The sequence below is a fragment of the Tupaia chinensis genome, unplaced genomic scaffold (genome assembly GCF_000334495.1).
Source record: "Tupaia chinensis unplaced genomic scaffold, TupChi_1.0 Scaffold000057_1, whole genome shotgun sequence".
Taxonomy (NCBI): Eukaryota; Metazoa; Chordata; class Mammalia; order Scandentia; family Tupaiidae; genus Tupaia; species Tupaia belangeri.
In genome coordinates, this window is record NW_006159515.1 from 6,005,333 (window position 1) to 6,027,933 (window position 22,601).

Sequence of the window (22,601 nt, forward strand, 5' to 3'; positions counted from 1 at the left end):
TTTGGAGAGGTTTTTTGCTATAGGGCACGTGCGCTCGCCAGACAGACAGAGACAGAAAGCGAGAAATGACCCCCCAGGGGAGATGGCCACGCCGCAATCCCTTCTCCTCCATTCTTCTCTCGGGATCTTGGGCACGCTTGCACACGCGCCCGGTGTGAGTTTTAAGCCACCGGGTCCAGGACACGAACCGCGGTCAACTACGTGGGAGTCCAGCGACATAGCCATTACACCAACTGCTGGTCCCTCCAATAAGATATTTTTAAGAAATTATCTTATGTGTAAGCTAATTGGTAAATGTTAAGTCACCTCCCTCTAGAGATCAGCAAACCTCTTGCTTTTACTAACATTTTAGTGTATATAAATATTAATAATTCAAGCACATGTTTGTTTATATACATATCCCTGTGTCCCATTATTTTCTCTTTCAAGAAAGATAAAAGTTACATGTAGACATAGACTACATAGGAGGGGAGGATGTTGGTTCATTTTATAAAATAAGTTTTTGTCAACTTTGCATCAGATTCACACTCAAGAACCAGAAGTTGTTGTGTAACATTTTTCTGAATGTCATTCACCACAAAAGTATTTGCAGATATGTTCCATCTTGTCTCTTCTGTCCTAAAAGATGTATGCTCCAAAGGAAGTTACTCAGCAAATATAAGTGTCCCAGCGATGTGAATGATACATAACCAGGCCCGAGGCCACAATCTTCTGTGCCTAAAAACAAAACCACTCAACAGCATAGTCTGGAAATAGCCAGCCTCTGTGGAAGAGCCAATGGAGAGGTGTGGGTGCCAGTAAAGGGTAGGGCTGGAGGCTGAGCTTTCTAAAGGGCAGAATACACCCTGCCACCTGATGGTGACCTTATGGTTTTATCGAACACCCAGTCACCTTTAAAAACAAAAAATTCCAGGTTGAAATGAGATTAAGTTCATAGTTGTGCCTATCAAGGTAATAGCAAAGTTGGAGCCAGAGAAACTATCATCTTATTTATTTCTGTTATTCCTTCACCAAGAGGCTCTCTGGGGTTGCTACTTTATAGGACAGGGCTAGCTGCATGGCTTCTTGGTGTTGTACTGCACAGTCTTGTGCTTTTAGACCTTAAGGAGTCCCACCAGCTTTCCTCTGCCTGCTCTGTCTTGTATGCCTCTAGACCGTCAGCCACTTGGGTGGTCTGCAGGTTGTTAACTTGCTTCCCCCTCACATATCTAGCCTAATGTGGAGTCCCACCACTTACTGTCATCACAGGAGATTATTATCTGTTGTTCTCTCAGAGTCCCCACTTCTGACCACTGTGGCTTGTACTTCCTGTCTACATATCTGATGTGATTCTCAGGGCTCAGTTCTCCTGTGGTCACCACCCAGTCCTGCGCACTGTGGATCAGAACCATAGATAGAAAACTCTCCCTATTCCCTTATTGCCCACGCCCATGAGACCTTCCAGGAACAATTTCTAACAATCTAACAATCACATGGTCACGCCCTTCCCTGAGCTGCTTCAGCTGCCTATACTCTTCGTCTTTCCAGCCCAGCATGCCCTGCCTTCTTCCTTTCCACATCCTGTATCTTCTAATTTTTCCAAATTTAGAAGCCACTTCCTAACTAGTTGAGTGAGAGTGTAGGATTCTGGTTCTCACACCACGCTTTTGGCTCCTAACCTTCAGCTTCCCAGCAGACCTCATATAAAAGATGAAAAATGCCCTTTCATCTGATGGCAGCAAATCAGTTTGACCCTGACTGTCTACACAACTTGCGAAGTGAATGGTACTTTTTAAAAAATGGCATATATACTGAATTCTTTCATTTCACCATATCTGTCTGCTAGTTCAGCTTAGTGCAGCACAAATTCCAGAGGCCGGATACTTTAGTGTAAGGATCCCCGAGTGGAGTTGGAAGGCTTGGGCTCTGACCTATGGTGTTTTGCTCATTGGCTTTTCAGACTTGGACAGATCCTTAAGTTTCCAAGCATCAGTTCCTTTGTACCTAAAATGAATCATCATCACAATTGCCCTAAGCTTAGTGTAGGTGATGAAATCAAGTGACATATAATAGTGTAAGCTTCGTTTTCGGTTTTCTTTTGGATTATAAATCCCTGGATTACAGAGGTCATGACTAACTCAAACAGCATCTTTAGTGCATGTCAACTGGAGTGAAACAAATGATAATGATCATTTTCTTCCTAACATAACTTTAAAATCTTTGCTTTTTATCTAGGTCAATGCTGGCCCACTAGCATATGCGCGAGCTTTCTTAGATGACATGAACACAAAAAGATATCCTGACAATAAAGTGAAGTTACTTAAGGAAGTTTTCAGGTAAAGCACACAGAAAATGTTGATTATTTTTATGCGCATTCACCAAAGAGATGCTTAGTTGGATCCAGTCTTTATCCTCTGTGCGCCTTTATTTCCCTTTCCTACACCATGGCAGGCAATTTGTGGAAGCTTGCGGTCAAGCCTTGGCGGTAAATGAGCGTCTGATTAAAGAAGACCAGTTAGAGTACCAGGAAGAAATGAAGGCCAACTACAGAGAGATGGCCAAAGAGCTTTCTGAAATCATGCATGAGCAGGTGAGGGCCACGCTTTCTGTTCGACAGCTTGGAGCTCTTCTTGTTTAGGAAATACGGATTAGCTGGAGCCTCACATACACCCTGTACTGACCAGAGCTTCTATATCCTGCCTTCATGCTGAAGGAAATGTAGCGCACCACGCTCCTGCTGCTCTCTAGCGCGTTACTTGGGAATGGCCTGTTATCACTGTCTAACGCAGCCAGTGGGTGGGAGGAGCAGCAGTACCTCAACATGACTTACTGAGAGGCGGCTATGTCACATGAGCTTTGTTTAAAAACAACCTCGCACACACAAAAAAGAAATACCCAATTCTTTGGAAGAACAGGCCCTACCAGCCTGGTTTAAGGAATTACCTGTTGTATCAGCTGTCCTCTGCCACTTAAAATTATAGGGTTATTGGTTGGCCTTGCGGCCTAGTAGCTAAGAGCTGGAACCCTCGTGGCTAATGGTGGCTCAAATTCTGGCCCCCGTGGCTTGAAAAACACCAGGTGTGTGTGCCTGTGTGTCCCAAATCCCAACAGGATGGAGAAATGGAAGAGAAGAGATTGTGGTGTGACCACACCCCATTGGAGGATGCTCTCTCTCTGTCTCTCTGAGGCAAGCCCGCATATCCTCTATTTAATTTTTAGTTTCCTATATGAACTTCCTCAATGGGATTCTGTATGTGGTTTCAGTAGTCATCAGAAGGGACAGCTGACCAGGGTCCCAAATGGATGTCAAAGAGCAGCACCCGTTCTCCAAAACTACAGCGACTTCTTCCAAGTCTGTCCCAGTGTTTATGACTAATGTTGGCACCTTGGTAACACATTCCTTGTTCTGTCCATTCCCCACGTTTTTGTCTTTCCATCTTGGAACTGCAAACGGAAGCCAGGTCCAATTGTATCAGTTATCATGTGATGATTTAGTTAGGAAATTTCCATTGTGTGAAATGAACTCCAGTGACTGAAGGATGGAGAAATGGAAGAGAAGAGATTGTGGTGTGACCACACCCCATTGGAGGATGCTCTCTCTCTGTCTCTCTGAGGCAAGCCCGCATATCCTCTATTTAATTTTTAGTTTCCTATATGAACTTCCTCAATGGGATTCTGTATGTGGTTTCAGTAGTCATCAGAAGGGACAGCTGACCAGGGTCCCAAATGGATGTCAAAGAGCAGCACCCGTTCTCCAAAACTACAGCGACTTCTTCCAAGTCTGTCCCAGTGTTTATGACTAATGTTGGCACCTTGGTAACACATTCCTTGTTCTGTCCATTCCCCACGTTTTTGTCTTTCCATCTTGGAACTGCAAACGGAAGCCAGGTCCAATTGTATCAGTTATCATGTGATGATTTAGTTAGGAAATTTCCATTGTGTGAAATGAACTCCAGTGACTGAGCTTTAACTCACTTGCTTTTTTTCTCTTCCATGCTAACATGTTCAGATGGGATGGTAATGTCATTTTTTCATTTTATTTTTCTGCTAAACTAATTCACGTAAACTAACTCACAGAAAGTTGTTACTGAGTTGAGCAACAGCATATATTGGCGTAATGATGATACACTTGTGAAGGAAAGAAGCCCTCTTCTGGACATTTTTAAACGTAGAAAATAAAATGGAAATGATTAGAGAAATGAGAATTTGAAAAATTAAGCCAAAAAGGGGCTCATGGGAACAAAATTTTGAAAAGCAACTTGAGATCTTGTCCTTGGAGCCTTTGGATTTCTATAGAATGGGGAGCTTGCTGCATGGGTGCCAGCGTTTGGCACCAGAAAAGATGAAAATCAAAAGAAATTACAGGCTGAAACTATCAAACTCCCAGACCGTACAGACATTTACTGAAGTGCTTTCAACTGAGCCTTGAACTTCCCATTATGTCTACAGCTCTGCAGACGGAGCCCTTTTGAGACCTTAAGGATAAAGGGCTGTGACCTAGGGCAGGCTTGCTCTTGGTTTTTCCAGGGGAGCCCCTGTGCGTTCTGTTCTTCCAAGTCTCCCCCTGGCCAGAGGTCAAGCCGTAGCCTCATGTTCTTTCCAGGTGCCACTGGGTATGAAAGATACTTGCTCAGAACTTGAGGGGGTAGCCACTCTCACTTTTCCAGGATAGAAATCTGTGAGTCTCTGAGAAAAAGAACCAGAAGAGAAACACAGATGTTCCAGAAGTCACTTTAAAAGGCTTTTCAGGGAACAAGGCCAACTTGTGTCCCGATCAAGTCTGTGTAAGAGAGAACTAAGTTGCCGTATGATCTGGCGAGTCTAGAAGGCTCCATATTCACTAACGTGTAAAGGAAACAAAACATTATTCTTGCCTTTCTCCTGAAAGCCTGGTCTGGAAAAGCTCATTTATAGATAAGCTGAAAGAGTCTGTCTCTACAAACCCCCAAACCCCCAAAGCCAAGCTGTCCGGGCACGGCTTTGTCCATGGTAATAGAATGACTATTCGATGACAAGTGTGCATGGCATGATATGCACCATTTTGAAAAGGATTTATTTTGGAGCATTACACTTGGGTAATACTGTGTTTCTGTGCCTCAAGATTTGTCCCCTGGAGGAGAAGACGAGCGTTTTACCAAACTCGCTTCACATCTTCAACGCCATCAGCGGAACGCCAACAAGCACCATGGTTCACGGGCTGACCAGCTCATCCTCAGTTGTGTGATGGCGCCTCGCGGACCTTGTGTGGAGACTCGCTTTGTCGTTTGCAAACTCAGGATGCATTCCATTTCCAAAGCTCATCACTGGGAAGACCAGGCACAGGGAGAAGCTGAGGGAAATGGCAGAGAACGGAAAGAAAGAACTCTGTTACTTCATAGCAGGTTTTCTATAGGAGGCAAAGAGGGCGCACGTATTTTTTTACATCTCACTGGTAATATTCAGAGTTTTCATTGTGTCTTAACAGAAGTGTGTGGTGGACACTCTTAAGCTGGGGTTAAATTTTATTCTTCCATACAGAGTAGTATTAAAATAAATGGCCTAAAGAAAAAAAAGTGTTCTGGAATGTATATAGCCGGGACAGAAGCACTGAAATTGAGGCCGGGAGGATCTTTTTGCCTCTAGGCTAAGCTGGAAAATCTTGAAAATATTTTTTTTTTTCCTGTGGCACATTCAGGTTGAATACAAGAACTATTTTTGTGACTAGTTTTTGATGACCTACGGGAATTGACCATTGTAATTTTTGTACCTGTGAATCAGGAGACTTAGTGCTTTTATACTCATTTCCTTGCACTTAAAAATATGAAAGCTTAAAAGAAACTATGTGAGCTCGAAACTAGTCAAATGATTTAGAACCAAAGGCCTGTATTAATAAACACAACTATGCTCAAAAGTAAAAACGTAGCACAGTATACCGTTATGTACATAGGGTTTGTTAATACAGTCCCGGCGTTCTGTACAGACATGTGTTACATTTCTACGTTTTTATTAGGCACATCAGCTTCTGCATAGAGTTTAAGAGCGTGACAGGTTTGTGCTATTGTTAGTATATGCAATACGCTTGACTTTACTGTTTTATTCTTGTACATAAAAAAGTGCAATATGGAGGTGTATACAGTCTTTGCTATGTTAGGTTTATAAACTGTTTTAAAAACGTCGTCCTTTTGCCAAAATGGTGGAGTATGTAATTGGTAACTCATAAATTCTGTGGTGAATGGTGGTATAATTTAAAGCTTTCACCATGTTATATTTTCTTTTAAGACATTAATTTAGTAATTTTATATTTGGGAAAATAAAAGTTTTTAATTTTATTTAACTGGAATCACTGCCCTGCTGTAATTAAACATTCTGTACCACACCTGTATTAAAATAACATTGCTGATTTTCCGGTAGTGTGTACTGGGTGTTTGTTGTTTGCCAGCTGTAAGAATGGCAGAAGAATGAAATATTTGGAGGCAAAATAATGTGATATCTGAAATTTTCTTTCTAATACTTGAAAAATAAGAGAAGGTGGATCGATAAAACAAGATAGAGTGTTGGTGTTGGCAAAGTGGAAGTTGGTTACACAGGGAACCATGCCAGTTTGTCTGCTTTTCTAGATGTTTCCAGGATACACATTTCCGAAGGCAGGCCTAGGGGTCATGTTTTCCACAGGACTTGAGTGAATGCTTTGTTGTACCATGGACCAGCTCTGAATGGCATACTAGATATCCCCAAGCACACGTAGACAACTTACTGCTTCTGGTGCAGAAGGGAAAAGAAAAACGCTTCTTCAAGTGTATCCAGGCTGCTCTCCATGCCACCTCCCCTCCTCGCTCTTCACATAAATACTCTGGGATTTATCCCAGCAATGCGTAGGCGGCCACATGCGCACACACCCCGTACTCCACAGCGTCACGAACACTTACCTGGGTCATGCGACAGCCTGAATTGCAGGTGCTGATCCTGCTTCTGGTGTGCCCGGTGGCCCCAGTAGGTGAGTCACCCGGCCCCGTAAAGTCTCAGTGATGGAAGGAAGAGGGACTCTATAAGCAATAGCACATCTGGTGGTTCTACCTGAAGAGTTGTAAAGGCTGTCTTGTTGGGTGACCAGTTAAGGAAAGAAAAGGTGTCATAGTGTGTGCTTCTTGATCACCTGGTAGCCAAGGAGCTTCTGACATCTGAAATATTCTCTACCTGTCAATGGTTAGGAAAAGAGGTCTTGAAGAACAAGTGAGGGGACGTGGTAAAGGGTCATGCCATCTCCCCAGTGTCGGATAGCCATCCAGCTTAGGGTTTAATAAACCTCAGTACAGGGGAGCCAGGTGGTGGCACAGGGACAATACTACTGGACCCTGAGCACACTGGGCACTCCTGCCCATGATCCAGGCTGGCCCAGACGCCCAGAGGGGTGCCTGCCTCCTTTTCTCTCCATAAATAAAGAAGTTTTCAAAAAGAATAAGAAAAATATCAATATAGATTTGCCTTGAGTCTCTGACGTCCCACCCCAATGTAATAAACCTTGACTCTAACATTATCGGGGTTGGGTATAAAAGTCTGAGGCTGAGCTGGATTTTCTAGCCATAAGTGCCTTGTTTAGAAGCCGTAAAGTTCAAGTCACCATATAGTAAAACCAATAAAAGTCTAGGAAGAGTCCATGTCAGGTAAAATTAAGCTCAGAAGGTAGACAGCCCTCACTCATTACGACAGTAGAGAAAGGAATTATCTCTAAGTCCAGGACATCGACACTGATTCTGCAGTGAAGCACATATGTTTCCATTAAAAGCCTTAATTAGTTCCTACACAGATAACATATACAATACGTATAAAATCACATTTTAATGTAGCAATTTCTTGGGAAATTCTTTTATTGCTCTGTTTTAGTAAATTTGGGGGATGTTCCTATAGATCCTACTTATTTTTTTAATTGAGGTAAAATATTAATTAAAAATGTACCATTTTAGGGCCAGCAGATGGCGTAGTGGTTAAGGTGTTAGACTCTCACATGGCCAACCGCAGTTCAAGTTTCGGACACAGCAGCTTGAAACACACCAGACATATGTGCATGCATGCCCAAAATCCTGAGGGGAGAATGGAGGAAAAGGGATTGCAATGTAGCCATCCCCTACGGGGGGGGGGGGGGGGGGGGTGTTCCCACTTTCTCTGCCTCTCCAGTAAGCACACGTACCCTATAGCAAAAACTTATCCAAAAAATAAATAAATAAATAAGTATCACTGTTTTAAGTGTATAGTTTAGTGGCATTAGGTGCAGTCACATTGTATAACCATCACTCACCTCCACAGCTTTCATCATCTCAGATAGAAACTCTGTACCAGTTTTTGAGGTGAGTTTAGAATTAAAACCCTAGTCAGTACCTTACCCAGGGATATTGGCTACCTGGGAACTAATTGCCTCTCAGTAGTATACATAAATAAAGCCAGCCTGCGTGCACGACGGCTTCTGAAAGTAAGTGCACAAAATTGAAAAGTAAATTGTGATGTGGTGGAAGAACACTTACCATGGGGTCTACCTTTTTAACAAGTTTTAAATGAACAATAATAGTATGTTGTTAACTGTAGGCCAAAACATTTTTGAAATTATTACCTGAAGGAAGGGAGAGGGAATTATGCATAGGGTCAGCCTTAAAAGATAGACTTGTCTAGTGTTGTTTGCCTTTTAGATTTAGCCTTAGAACCATGTGAATACTTACATCATTATTAAAATGAATTTTTAATCTCTAAAAACTGAAAGGAAAATGAAATAAATGAACCTAATGATATATCAACTTGGTAACAATACAAAAATTTTTTTAAGCAACTTTAAAAATACAGGAATCTCCCTGTGCATTCTTAGTGGGATATACCTTAAGGACAGGAAGAACGATAAGGGGCCCATCTGTGGTAGGGCGTACTGGTAGATGCTGCTCCTCAGCAGGCCGAGGGCACATGGGCGTGCTAGCCGTGATTCACAGCCCACAGCAGAAAGCCAGGTTGGCACATGGAAGTTCACAACTACTTGAGAGGCTAAGGTAAGAGGATTGCAACATAGCAAGACCCTGCCTGACTTTAAAAACTGGGTAATAGATGATTGATTGATTGATAAGCAAACAACTTTTTCAGTAATTTGTTGGGGGAGGGATTGTTGGTATTTTGTTTTGGCAGTGGGGTTTTTGTTTTGGTTTGTTTATTTTGTTGTAGGGCTTGTATCCTCACTAGAGAGAGACAGAGCGAGGAAGAAAATGAGAAAGACCCCCTCCCGCAGTGGGGGTGGCCATGCTACAATCCCATTTCCTTCGTTCTCCTCTTGAGATTTTGGGGATATAAGCACATGTGCTCAGCATGTTTCTCAAACATCCAGGTCCAGGACTCAAACTGTGCAGTTAGCTAGGTGGAGTCCAGCTGCCTTAATAACCATGCCACCAACTGGCCCTCAGTAATTACTTTGTTTGTGGAAGTGTTACATATGTAAGACTTTACTATTATTCAGAAACCATTTTATGTTTATTTCTAGAGAAATTATACTTAGGTTGATAGCATTTGGAGCCAGGTTTTTGATGCGGGAGAGAAAAAAGATGCATCTATGAAACTAAAATTAAAATATATATATTACATACAATTTTTTATATACAATTTTTTGGAGAGGTTTTTGCTATAGGGCGTGTGCACTCACCAGAAAGACAGAGAGAGACAGAAAGACAGAAAGTGAGAAATCACCCCTAGGGGGAGGGATGGCTATGCTGCAATCCCTTCTCCTCCATTCTCCTCTTGGGATCTTGGGCATGCACACACATGCCCCTGGCATGAGTTGAAGCCACCAGGTCTGGGACTCGAACCACAGTTGACTACATGAGAGTCCAGCAACGTAGCCATTACACCATCTGCTGGTTCCAATTATATACATTTTTAAAGATATTTTTGCTATAGGGTACATGCACTCATAGGAGAGACAGAGACAGAAAGCGAGAAATCACCCCCCAGGGGGGATGGTCACGTCACAGTCCCTTCTCCTCCATTCTCCTCTTGGGATCTTGGGCATGCACACACATGCCCCTGGCATGAGTTGAAGCCACCAGGTCTGGGACTCGAACCGTGGTTGACCATGTGGATATCCAACAATGTAATCATTATACCATCTGCTGGTCTCAACCAAAGGGTTGAGTTAAAACCCTTTAGTTCTCTATTTGATATGGAAATATCAGTTTAAGCTTATGATATATTTTGTCTTAAATACATTTATTTCCTAGCTTGATTCGCTAGAAAAGCCTGTAAGTAAGGACTACCCAGAAGTTAGCACCCTTAGTGCCCAAATTATGGCCCCTAAATACCTTTTCTACCAAAAGGGACAAGAACACCATGGAGAATAGCTGATTCCAGATTTAGACAGAAAATGTACAAGAGGAGCCCAGTGTCTTTTCACAGCACACATCGAAGGCACTGGCAGAGACACCTGGGGTCATGTTAAAAGATTTAAAGAGGTGACCATTTCATAATATAAGATATAGGATAGTGAGTGACAATACAGTCTTGAAATTTCTAAGAGAGCAGATGAAAGTGTTCTTACCACAAATGTTGCTGTGTGAGGTAATGCGTATGTTAATGAGCTAGAGTTAGTCATTCCTCAACTGCATATATACTTCAAAATATCATACTGTATTTTGTATAGTTTCATCTGTTATTGAAATTTATTTATTTATTAGAAAAAAACGTCAGTGTTCCACATCAGGACATGAAGCAGACGTACTTTTCTTTATTCCATCCACTAAGTACAGCTAAAAGCCCTGAACATGGCAAACGCAATCCGGAAAGGCAGGGTGAGGAAGACAGACGAGCTAGAAGACCTGTGACCTGAACAGTTCCAAAGTGGTGAGTTCTGTTTTTTCTTTTTTTTGCCTCATGTATCCCGCACTTCAAAACTTGGAATCAAAGAAGCCAGCAACAGGGAAATGCTAACAGACAAAGACAGACCAAAAAAAAGAAGATACCTGCTGCCCATAGTGATGGCTATTACTCACAAATAGAAGACGGGTATTAGAGGGGAGGTAGAGAAATAGGAACTTTGTGCCTTACTGACGCAGATGTGAAATACTGCCGCTGCTGTGGAAAATGCTTGGTGGTTCCTCAAAAACATTAGATCGAAGGGCCAGCATTTGACGTGGTGGTGAAGGCTCTGGACTCCACATGTCCAGCAACAGTTCAAGTCCTGGACCCAACAGCTTGATAATTACACCAGGCCCACGTGTGTACATACCCAAAATCCCTAGAGGAGAACGAAGGGGAGGGGATTGGGATTGCAGCATGGCTAGCCCCCAGGGGTGATTTCTTACTCTTCCTCTCTCTCTTTCTCCAGTGAGTGTACATACCCTATGTGAAAAAAACTTCTTTAAAAATTAAAATTGCCATATATCCAGCAGCTTGACTACTAGATGTGTATCCAAAAGTAGCCAAAACATGGAAGCAGCCCAGGTGTTCCACAGTGGACAAATGAATAAACAAACTGCAGTGTATTCATGCAGTGGAATATTATTCAGTTTAAAAAGAAAGAAAATTCCGACACATTCTACAACATGGGGGAACAATGAAGACATTATGTTAAATGAAATAAGATAGTCACAAAATGGTAAATATTTTATGAGGGGGAGAGGTCTTCCAAAAGTTCGTGGAAAGTAGAATTAAAGTATGAGTCTATTTTTCTGCAAAAAAAATTAAATCCATGCATAGATTTTTTTCATAAAATGCGTTTTCCATGAACTTTGGAAGACTTCATGTTTCTTCTAATAGGTAGCTTGAGCAGTCAAATTCAGAGACAGAAAGTTGAATGGTGGGGGCGGGGGAGAGAAGGGATTACGGAGTTACTGTTTCGTGGTTACAAGAGTTTCAGTAGGGTAAAATGAAATATTTCTTGAGTTGGATGATGGTAATGGTGACACAACAATGTGAATATACTTAATACCAAAGAACTACATATTTGAATGGTTAAAATGGTAAATTTTAGATATTTTTACCACAATAAAATATGATAAATGTTACGTTGTGTTTATGTAACCACAACAAAAATTAAAAGCCCAACAAAAGCTTCCTGTATCGGCGTGTGTTTGCTGGTGTGCGTACCCGTGTAGTCTGGTGTGGGTCTTAAAAAAAAATAACATAAAAATGGCTTCAAACAGAGCTTTGGTGATCCTGGCTAAAGGAGCAGAGGAAATGGAGACGTCACCCCTGCAGACGTCATGAGGCGAGCTGGGATCAAGGTCACTGTTGCCGGCCTGGCTGGAAAAGACCCAGTGCAGTGTAGTCGCGATGTTGTCATTTGTCCTGATGCCAGTCTCAAAGGTGCAAAAAAAAGAGGGACCATATGACGTGGTGGTTCTACCAGGAGGTAATCTGGGTGCACAGAATTTATCTGAGTCCGCTGCCGTGAAAGAGACCCTGAAGGAGCAGGAGAAGCGGAAGGCCTCACAGCCGCCCTCTGTGCAGGGCCTGCTGCCCTGTGGCTCCTGAAATAGGCTTTGGAAGCAAAGTTACAACACACCCACTTGCTAAAGACAAAATGATGAATGGAAGTCATTACACCTACTCGGAGAATCGTGTGGAAAAATGGAAGTCATTACACCTACTCGGAGAATCGTGTGGAAAAGGATGGTCTGATTCTTACAAGCCGTGGTCCTGGGACCAGCTTCGAATTTGCTCTCGCGATTGTTGAGGCACTAAGCGGCAAGGAGGTGGCCGGCCGAGTGAAAGCTCCACCTGTTCTTAAAGATTAGAGCAGGGGAATGTGCCCGTGGCTTAGAGGAACAGACCGTTTGTGATCCATTCTCACTGCATTTGCATTAAACACGTGGCTGGCTAAGGTGCCCCCACATCGTCATTGCTGCTTGTGTAGTTGCGAAGTCTCAGCTGCACACAGATCACTCGGCCTACGAGCTGTGTCTGTACATTTCTGAACCTTGTTTGCAGAATAAACAGGGCATTTAGAAAAAAAAAAAAAACACAAAACTTGCTCTATCTAGTCAAAAGGAGGGAAAAAAAAAAAAAAAAAAAACAACCTAGCAGGATAGAAAGTTTTTAGGCAATGATAGCTCTATTCCAACCCAACGGCACAGAAAATTTTGGCCTGACCTGCACCAGCAACCACTATGTGGGTAGCCTAGACTTCTACCCTCACAAAGCTGTTTGGAGGCAACTCACCCCTTCCAGGGTAGTGTCAGAGAGGGCCAAATAGGAAACCATGACTGTCATCCTTGCCAGCCAAGAATGAGAATCCTCTTGCCCTGCAGTGCCCTTGGAGACCATTGGACTTAGCAGTAAAAGCATGACTCATAAATGGAAAAATTAGTAAGTCAGACTTGATCAACAGTAAAAAATTTTCTTCTGAGAAAGACTTAAGAGGATAAAAAGCCAAGCAAAAGAGTGGAGAAAATTTACAAACAAATATATGTAATGAAGGACTAGTATCTAGATATATAAAGAAGACTCAAAATTCAACAGTAGAAAAATCAATCCATTTAGACCATGGGCAAAAGACTTAAGACATTTCACTGGAGAGGCATACCGGTGGCAAACAAGCACAGGGAAAGATTGTCAGCATAATTCACTATCCGAGCAGTGCAAATTAGAACCGCAGTGAGAAATCACTGCACACTGGTCGGGATGACTAGAACAAAACATGATAACACCAAAATTTTAGTAAGAATGTGGAAAAACTGAATCACTCAAATTGCTAGTGGGAATGTAAAATGGTATAGCCATTCACCAAAAAAGTTTGGTTGTTTCCTAAAAATGTATGTATGTAACTATTATGCCCCAGAAATAGCACTTTAGGGCATTTTTCCTGGGCAAATGAAAATATATTCTCACCAAAAAAACTGTACACAAATGTTTATTGCAGCTTTTATTCAGAATAGCCAAGAACTGGACACAGCCAGGTGCTCTTCAACAGGGAGATGGTTACCAAACTGTGACCCAGTTCATACCATCGGACACTATTCAGCAATGAAACAGTGAACTGCTGGTATACGGAACTACCTGGATTGCATATTGTAGGGTCCCCTTTGCATACAGTTCTTGAAATGATGCAATTATAGAAATGGAGAGCAGGTAAGAGGTTGCCAGGAATTAGAGAGGACAGGAATAGGTGGGAAGAGGGCGCGGCAGTGAGAGGGCCTCCGCAGGGGCTCCCTGAAGCTGCAGGCTGCCTGTCGTGGCCAGTGTGCCGCATGTTTCTTCTCATTAGTGGCATTGACTTGCCAAGGCTGCAGCTAGGCATCAACAGAGTGAATGCAACACTCCAGCCTTTCACTGAACATCACCGTGCTCAGCTTAGACTCAGGAACGAATACCTGGCAAATGTTTCAGGTGGAGCTGGAGGCCGCTTTAAGCAAGTTTGTCTCACAATGGAAGGAAGATCGTGCAGTCGTGTTTTCCTGACCCATTTTGGTGTCCCCTTTCTTATAACTGTATGTATATTCCTGTTTTCCTGTCTGGCTTAATTCCAAGGTGACAACTCTGCAGAGTTGTCTCCAGCAGCACAAATGTGGACACAATCTCTGTGGACTTTGGAGTGCACTTTTGTTATTCTCTGGTATTCATATATTTGCAACAGTGTGGATGTTCCCTGACCTAGCAAATTCCTGGGTAATGCTGGCCTTGGGACAGAGCATGAGAACCTGGCCTTGGGTGAGTCCTATTATCAAACTCCTCTTGGCCAGAGTTCTCTTCATTTCCTACTCGCTCTTGACTAACTACTGGGATAAAAGATTATACTTTGAAAGCATCATGTTGCTGAGTATTAACAAGAAGCAACAACAGCCTCTCTCTTACCCAGTGCAATGGGCTGAACACATCCATATCCTAATGTCCAAACGTGTGAATGGTACCTCTCACGGCAAAAGGAACTTTGCAGACATGATTAAGTCAGGGTCTTGAGATGGGAGAGTATCCCGTAATAAGAGAGCTACAAGGGAAGTCAGCCAGAGAAGGTTCCGTGATAACAAAAGCAGAGGTTGGAGTGTACTTACAGGATCAAAGAAGGGGTCCAAAGACCAGGGAAGTGAGCAGCCACTAGGAACTGGAAAAGGCAAGGGAGCAAAATCTCTCCTGGAGCCTCTGGAAAGAGCCCCCCCTACTGACACATTGACGTTAGCCAAAAAAAAAAAAAAAAAACTGATTTGGGACTTGCTACCTGCAGAACTATAATTAACTCAGTATTACTTTTTTAAGAGTCTTTTTTTGGGGGGAGGGTTGTTTGTTTTTGTTTTGTTGTGTTTTGTTTTGTTTTGTTTTGTTTTTGCTATGGGGTGTGCGCAAGACAGAAAGTGAGAAATCATTCCCCAAAGAGGATGGCCATGCCACAATCCCTTTTCCTCTATTCTCTCGCACCTGGCATAAGTTTTAAGCTGCTGGGTCCAGGACTTGAACTGTGGTTGACAACATGGGATGTAACCATTATACCATGCACTGGTCCTAAGTCTATAGTATTTTAAGCTACTCGATGTGTAGTATTTTGTTTCCTCAGCCATAGGAAAGTAATACACCTGGTACTACTTTAACTAGTGCTCGCTGTGAACTAACGGGTGAATGACATGACCTCCATTTCCAGAGACAAAGAAGCTGCCCCTCTCTTCCTGAAATGTCCAGGTTGCTCTGTGGGAGTCTCTGGATGGACCACACCGCATCTCGAAGGTCCATCTCATCTGTCCAGAGATGTCACCGCAATCTATTGAGTTGTCTGAAAAGTCACAGCGTACTTTTCTGTTTCTACACAAAAAATACATCATGACACTTTTTTGCAGCAGGTTTGCCACCAGAACACAGATGTCGTGAAAACCACCACTAAATCAAAGTCAAAATGGGAAAGAAGAAGACTCACATCAACATCGTTGTCATTGGGCACGTAGATTCCGGCAAGTCCACCACTACTGGTCATCTGATCTACAGTGTGGTAGGACTGACAAAAGAAGCATCAAGAAATTTGAGAAGGAGGCTGCTGAGATGGGAAAGGGCTCCTTCAAATATGCCTGGGTCTTAGATAAGCTGAAAGCTGAACGTGAGCGTGGTATCACCACGGATATCTCCCTGTGGAAATCTGAGACCTGCAAGTATGATGTGACTGTCATCGATGCCCCAGGACACAGAGACTTTATCAGAAGCATGATTACAGGCACATCTCGGGCTGACTGTGCTGTCCTGATTGTGGCTGCTGGTGCTGGGGAATTTGAAACTGGTATCTCCAAGAATGGGCAGATCCACGAGCGTGCCCCTCTGGCTTACACAATGGGTGTGAAGCAACTAACTGTTGGTGTTAACAAAATGGATTCTGCTGAGCCACCCTACAGCAGAAGAGATATGAGGGACCAGCAGTTGGATAATGGCTATGTCGCTGGACTCCCACGTAGTCGACCGCAGTTGAGTCCCAGACCTGGTGGCTTAAACTCACACCAGGCACATGTGCGTGCGTGCCCAAGATCCCGAGAGGAGAATGGAGGAGAACGGATTGCGGCATGACCATCCCCCAGGGGGGTAATTTCTCACTTTCTGTCTCTCTGTCTCTCACCTACATTAAGAAAATTGGCTACAATCCCGACCCAGTAGCGTTTGTGCCAATTTCTGGTTGGAATGATGACAACATGTTGGAGCCAAGTGCTAATATGCCATGGTTCAAGGGATGGAAAGTCACCCGAAAGTTGGCAATGCCAGTGGAACTACACTGCTTGAAGCTCTGGATTGCATCCTGCCACCAACTCGTCCAACTGACAAGCCCTTGCATCCGCCCCTCCAGGACACGTAGAAAATTGGTGGTGTTGGCACTGTCCCTGTGGGCCGAGTGGAGACCGGTGTGCTCAATCTGTTCACCTATGCACCAGTCAATGTGGCAACCAAAGTCAAGTCTGTTGAAATGCACCATGAAGCTCTGAGTGAAGCTCTTGCTGGGGACAATGTGGATTTCAGTGTCAAGAACATGTCTGTCAACGATGTTCGAAGTGGCAATGTTGCTGGTGACAGCAAAATGACCCACCACTGGAAGCAGCTGGCTTCAACGCTCAGGTTGATTATCCTGAACCATCCAGGCTACATCAGTGCTGGCTACGCCCCTGTACTGGATTGTCACAGCTCACATTGCTTGCAAGTATCCTGAGATGAAGGAAAACACTGATCACCGTTCTGGTGAAAAGCTGGAAGATGGCCCTAAATTTTTGAAATCTGGCGATGCTGCCATTGTTGACATGGTTCCTGGCAAGCCCATGTGTGTTGAGAGCTTCTCTGACTCTCCTCCTCTGGGTCGTTTTGCTGTTTATGACATGAGGCAGACAGTTGCCGTGGGTGTCATCAAAGCCGTGGACGAGAAGGCTGCGAGCTGGCCAGGTCACCAAGTCTGCCCTGAAAGCTGAGAAGGTTGAGTGCATATACCGAATTCCTGCCACCCCGATCTTAACCAGTGGTGGAAGGACAGTCTCAAAACTGTTTGTCTCAATTGGCCACTTAAGTTTTTTTCTGGAGAGGTTTTTGCTATAGGGCGTGTGCGCTCACCAGAAAGTCACAGAGAGAAAGAAAGCAAGAAATCACCCTCCAGGGGGGATGGCCACGATGCAATCCCTTCTCCTCCATTCTCCTCTTGGGATCTTGGGCACGCACGCGCATGCACCCAGCGTGAGTTTCAGCCACCGGGTCCAAGACTCGAACCGCAGTCAGCTACACAAGAGTCCAGTGACATAGCCATTATGCCAACTGCTGGCCCCATACCACTTAAGTTTAATAATAAAAGACTGGTTTATGATAACAATGCATCATAAAACCTTCAGAAGGAGAGGAAAATGTTTTGTGGACCATTTTGGTTTTTTTGTATCTGTGGCAGTTTTAAGTGACTAATTTTATTTAAGAATTATTTATTTCATTTTATTTATTCATTCATTTTATTTTAATTTGACTAGAGAGAGACACAGAGACAGAGACAGAGAGTGCGAGAGAGAAGAAAGTGAGAAAGCAAGCCACCAGGTCCAGGACTTGAGCTGTGGTTGGCCGTGTGGGAGTGTCCAGCACCTTAACCACCGTGCCACCTGCTGGTTCCCTTAAGTTATTAATTTTTAAAATCAGTACTTTTTATTTCATGGAAATAACTTGACCAAAAATCTGTCACAGAATTTTGAGATCCATTGAAACAAAATTTAATGAGAAAAAAAAATACATCCTGACTTTTTCAACCGCCAAATAGATGCCGTCTGTCCTAAGAAAGTCCGGAAGGTAGAGCTCAGTGCAGCCCCAGAGCTGGATGCACTCCCCTCATTATGCACAGACAGTTCCTGTTGCCCACCAGCTTTACCTTTGAGCACTTTCCAGTCTTATTTTTTTTCTATTTGCAAAGATAATAGCTGCACCTTGGACAAATACCAAACCATGTAAAAGGGTAAAGTAGGGTAAAACTGTAGCAGTTGACACACACACGCCCTGCTTAAAAAACACAACCTTCTCTCTGGGGTTAATATATATGTAGCCAAGTAGACAGCCGCGCGTAACTTCACGTTCAGGAGACCTCATCAGCCATGTTGTCTTCCAACCTGTTGTCTTCATCTCCCGTGTCTTGTAAGTCTCCCCAACAGTAAATTTTAATCTACATGAGCCCCTGTATGGGCTCAATGATGTTCCACTGTGCAGATATACATTTTTTTTAAAAAATCAATTTATAAGCAACAATTGAAAAGGCATCATCCGTTCACTTAGATCAAATGCCTATCTTCCCAGGCATTATTTTAAGCTCTAGGGATCCACTCATGAAACAAAGACCCACCTTCTGGAGCTTGTACTCTACTAAAGGGAAGCAGCAACGAACAAATGGACATTTCACCTGCCAGGCGATGCCCCGGTGTAAGACACAGAAGGGCAGGGAGTGAGTGAGGAGAGATGACTTCAGCGGACAGTGGCCAACGGCGGCCTCTCTGACCAAAGGGCATTTGAGAGGGTCCTGAGTAAGAGGGAGGGCATTTCAGCAGAAGAAGCAGGTTTGTATGCCTGTTCACAGATTAGCCGGGGGGAAGGAGGACACAGAGGCTACGGGAACATGACCTGGCCTCAGGACGACTTGGCAATTTATGAAAGCAATTGGCAGGCGTTGCACTTAGAATTGATCTGAGCAGACTTACGTTTTGTAAAGATCGATTTGTGTGCTGTGGATTCAAGGTTGTTGGGAGCAGGTGGGAGAGCAGGAGGACAACTCAAAGGCTGTCACTGCCCTGCTAGAGGCCTGGAAAGATGGTGGGAGTAGGATGGGGGTGGGGCAGCAGCTGGATGCTGAAGGCACAAGAGGTAGAGACAGAGCTGACAAGACTCACTGGCAGAGTGAATTAGTATCCAGAGAGAGTGGAGTCAAGAGAGGGCTGGATGGGAGGGACAGCTGAGCTGCAGAAGGGGTGAGGATAGCACCAGGAGTCCCCTGCGGATAGGCGCAGTGTGAGTGTAAGTGATGCTACCAGGGATGAGGCTGGATATGGAAGTCAGATTCAGGGGAGAGTCCGGACTGGCAGAAGCATCACTCACCATGCTGTACAGCCATGGGAGTGGTTAAAGCCACTTCCCCTGGCCTCTTTGGAGGTCCAAAGACTGAGGCTTTTCAGCATTAAGATGTCACAGAGACAAGGAGAAATCAACAAAAACTGAAGAAGAAGCCAGGAATGAGAAGGACAGAGAGAGTGGTGTCCTGAAAGCCGCATGAGCTAAGTGTTTCAAGTAGTGGCCATGTGCGTCCAGAGAGAAGAAAATGAGGCCCAAGAACTGGCCTCTGGGTATTGGCAAAGTGGAGGTGGCTGCAACCTTCATGGAGGCTGATTGCAGTAGGTTCCAGAAAAGGTGGGAGAAGAGAAACCAGGGACGCTGAGTGTGGGCACCTGTACCATGTGTTACAAAGCACAGCAGAGAAATGGATGACAGCTAGAAGCATTGCTTACAGGGTCAAGGGCTGGTTTAGGTTTTTAAATGTCAGAATAACAGCGTATTTACAGGCTGATGAAAATAGTCCAGCTCAGGAGGACAAAGGGGATCATGTGAAATAGAATGATACCTTCTTTTTTTAGGCAGAAAAAAGCAGACCAGGACATGATTGGGCAGGGGCTGAACCCACACTACCAGGAAGGTCGGCAGCTCTGGCAGACACAGGGTGAATTTGTGCTAGTTCTTCTGTGCTTGCTCCTATTTCCGTAGGTGGTTTAGTCCAATCTTTGTTGCTTAATAATGGAATGCCTCAGACTGGGTAATTTATATTGAATGAGGCTTATTCAGCTCACTGCATTGGAGGTCCAAGACCAAGGGGCCATGTCTGGTGAAGGCCTTCTTGTTGGTGGGAATTCTCTTCAGAGGTCACATGGAAAGAGCTTGCCTGTGTCCACACGTCTTGGTGTCCATCTTGTAAAGCCACCAGGATTCAGTCATGGTACCTCTCACCCTCATGACCTCATCTACTCCTAATTACCTCTCAAAGGCCCCACCTGGCAATACCATAATCTAATTAAGTGTTCTTCCTCTTCACACCTTCATAATACAATAAAATGTCAATACATGAATTTTGTGGAAGACACATTCAAACCACAGGAGGAGGAGAGGAAAGGAAAGAAGAAGGAGAAGGGAAGAAGAAGAAGGAAGAAAAAGAAGGTTTAGAGAGAGAAGACATGCATGAATTATATTTTCAATTTTCACATGTGTATGTCCTACAGATAAATTTTTAAGAATTAAATCACTGAGTCAAAGCAAACACTCATTTTCAATTTAACCAGCATCACCAGATTGCTCTCAAGAATGGGAGGGGTGGGCCAAGTCAATTATTTTGTCTCCTTTAGAACAAGACTCTCCTCAAAAGCAAGACTTGGTCCAAATGAGGAAAGAGGAGAAAATTGAGTATGAATGCTTACTCACCGATCCCCTTGACCAGTGTTTTCCGGCACATGTTCTACAGAACATAAATGGTTCCAAAGGCTATGGCTGCTAATAGATACTATGGGAGCATAATCAGTATGTTTTAAGGGGAGGTTAGGGCTTCCTCAGTCTACTGAGTCCACATTAGGCAGGTCTCCCTGTAGTAATGCTCAAAGCCTTTTCTATGGACTTGGTCCCAAGAAAGGTCTCCACTAAGCACTGTTTCCCCACATCGAATGATCGAGGCACGCCTTTCTCTCTGCAGCCTGCCCAAGGACCAGTGTCCCACAGCACGTGCTCAGCAAGGCTCCTGTAGGGCACGCCAGCTCCCACTCCAACCTGGGTTCTCTCCCTCCTTCTGCGGGAGGAGCGGCTCCAGGGAGTGCTTGTCTAGCGACTCCAGCTATGAGCATGGACAGCGGTCACCTCCTTCCCTGGGCAGCTACCTGTTCGCTGCCCTTGGCCAAATGCAGTGAGGGAAGAAGCAGAGGGTCACGCACCCCAATAGGCCCAGACTGTGCTCCTTTGATAAATTATTTCAGAGGGCATACACGAGAGAGAGAGAGAGAATTTCATTCAACCCTTTCTCCATTTCTCCATCAGGGATTTGAACTGTGGTCAGCCATGCTTGATCCAGCTCCCTATGCACAGGGGCTAGCTGCTGTGCTATGGGGCTGGCCCCTGTGTTCTTGATGTACAAGGCAACTTGTCACAGGTCAGCCTGATATGCAGCAAGGGCATGGGCTTGTCATACTGCACGTTGACCAGGCATGAAAGTCAAGCTTACGTCTTCCTTGTGCCACGTGACTTGAGCAAATTTATTTTCACTCTGCATTTCCCCTCTGCAAGTCAGAGGAAAAGCTACATCATCCCCTCACTCGAGGTAGGGAGTGATACGCATGTTAGAGGAATGATCTGTGGGTGCTCGAGGCTGGGAGGGGGGATGCCCTCTTCTCGTGGAAGGAGCAAGGACAATAATTGCGGTAGTTCCTTCGACATCCGTGTTGATTAGACCTTGCCTGGAGTATTTCCACTGGTTGAGACTGGGGGCAGATGGTGGTAGCCATCTGGAATTTTCCTGGGGGCTGCCTGTGCTTTGTAAAGGGTTCCATGGGTGAAGAAATGAAACTGAATTGCTTAGAAGTTGGGGCAACATTGCCCCCCAGATCAGTGCCCAAACCTGGGCTGAGAGGAGATGAGAAGCTGGTGACATGCCATCTTTGGACATGGGAAATGGAACTGAGCACGAGCAATGTTCAAAGACGCTGATGTGTCACTCAGTGAGAAGGACCAGAGACTGTCCTGGGCAAAGATTTGTTCTGCTGGGTCGTTGGAAAAGTCATGATGCATTTTAGCATAGGAAAACATAGAAAAAAATATGTCATGACTTCTGATGACCCAATGTAATAGGTGTGACCAACCCATCACCTCAGAGGTGGAACCAGCCAGGCGCATCCTCCTTATGAAAGTGGATCGATTTGCTTGAGTCACCCTTCTAACATGTCTCGGAGTCCCTCCCAGATCCAGCATTGTCCTGACAGTGTCACTCCTTATCCTCAATCATAGTCCTGCCGAGCAGGAGGTGGTTTCATATGAAGAAACCAACTCCAGACACGTGAGGAAGTCCCATGGCGGAGCCTGGATTCTCGCTGAGATTTGTCTGACCTGAGGGCCGGGTCAGCTGCTAGCTCCCGAGGGATAGGTGTTTCTTGGGCAGCCTCAGTGCCAGGGACCCCCAGCAAGGTGGGCCTCTGTGG

The 22,601-nt window shown here is 44.3% G+C and overlaps 1 protein-coding gene and 2 pseudogenes across 6 annotated transcripts in view; all 3 read left to right on the forward strand.

Moving 5' to 3' along the window:
- DOCK9 (dedicator of cytokinesis 9) overlaps positions 1 to 5,654 on the forward strand; it is a 275,356-nt gene extending 269,702 nt beyond the window's left edge. For all 6 annotated transcript variants that reach the window (XM_027776290.1, XM_027776287.1, XM_027776288.1 and 3 more), the window contains 3 exons: positions 2,215 to 2,315; positions 2,431 to 2,569; positions 5,081 to 5,654. In XM_027776290.1, the coding sequence (XP_027632091.1) occupies positions 2,215 to 2,315; positions 2,431 to 2,569; positions 5,081 to 5,203 (363 nt within the window). In that variant the 3' untranslated portion in view covers positions 5,204 to 5,654. The remainder of the gene's footprint in view (positions 1 to 2,214; positions 2,316 to 2,430; positions 2,570 to 5,080) is intronic.
- Positions 5,655 to 11,827: 6,173 nt separating this feature from the next.
- On the forward strand, positions 11,828 to 12,713 carry LOC102502305 (protein/nucleic acid deglycase DJ-1-like; annotated as a pseudogene).
- Positions 12,714 to 15,771: 3,058 nt separating this feature from the next.
- LOC102481195 (elongation factor 1-alpha 1 pseudogene) lies at positions 15,772 to 17,336 on the forward strand (annotated as a pseudogene).
- Positions 17,337 to 22,601: the final 5,265 nt, after the last annotated feature.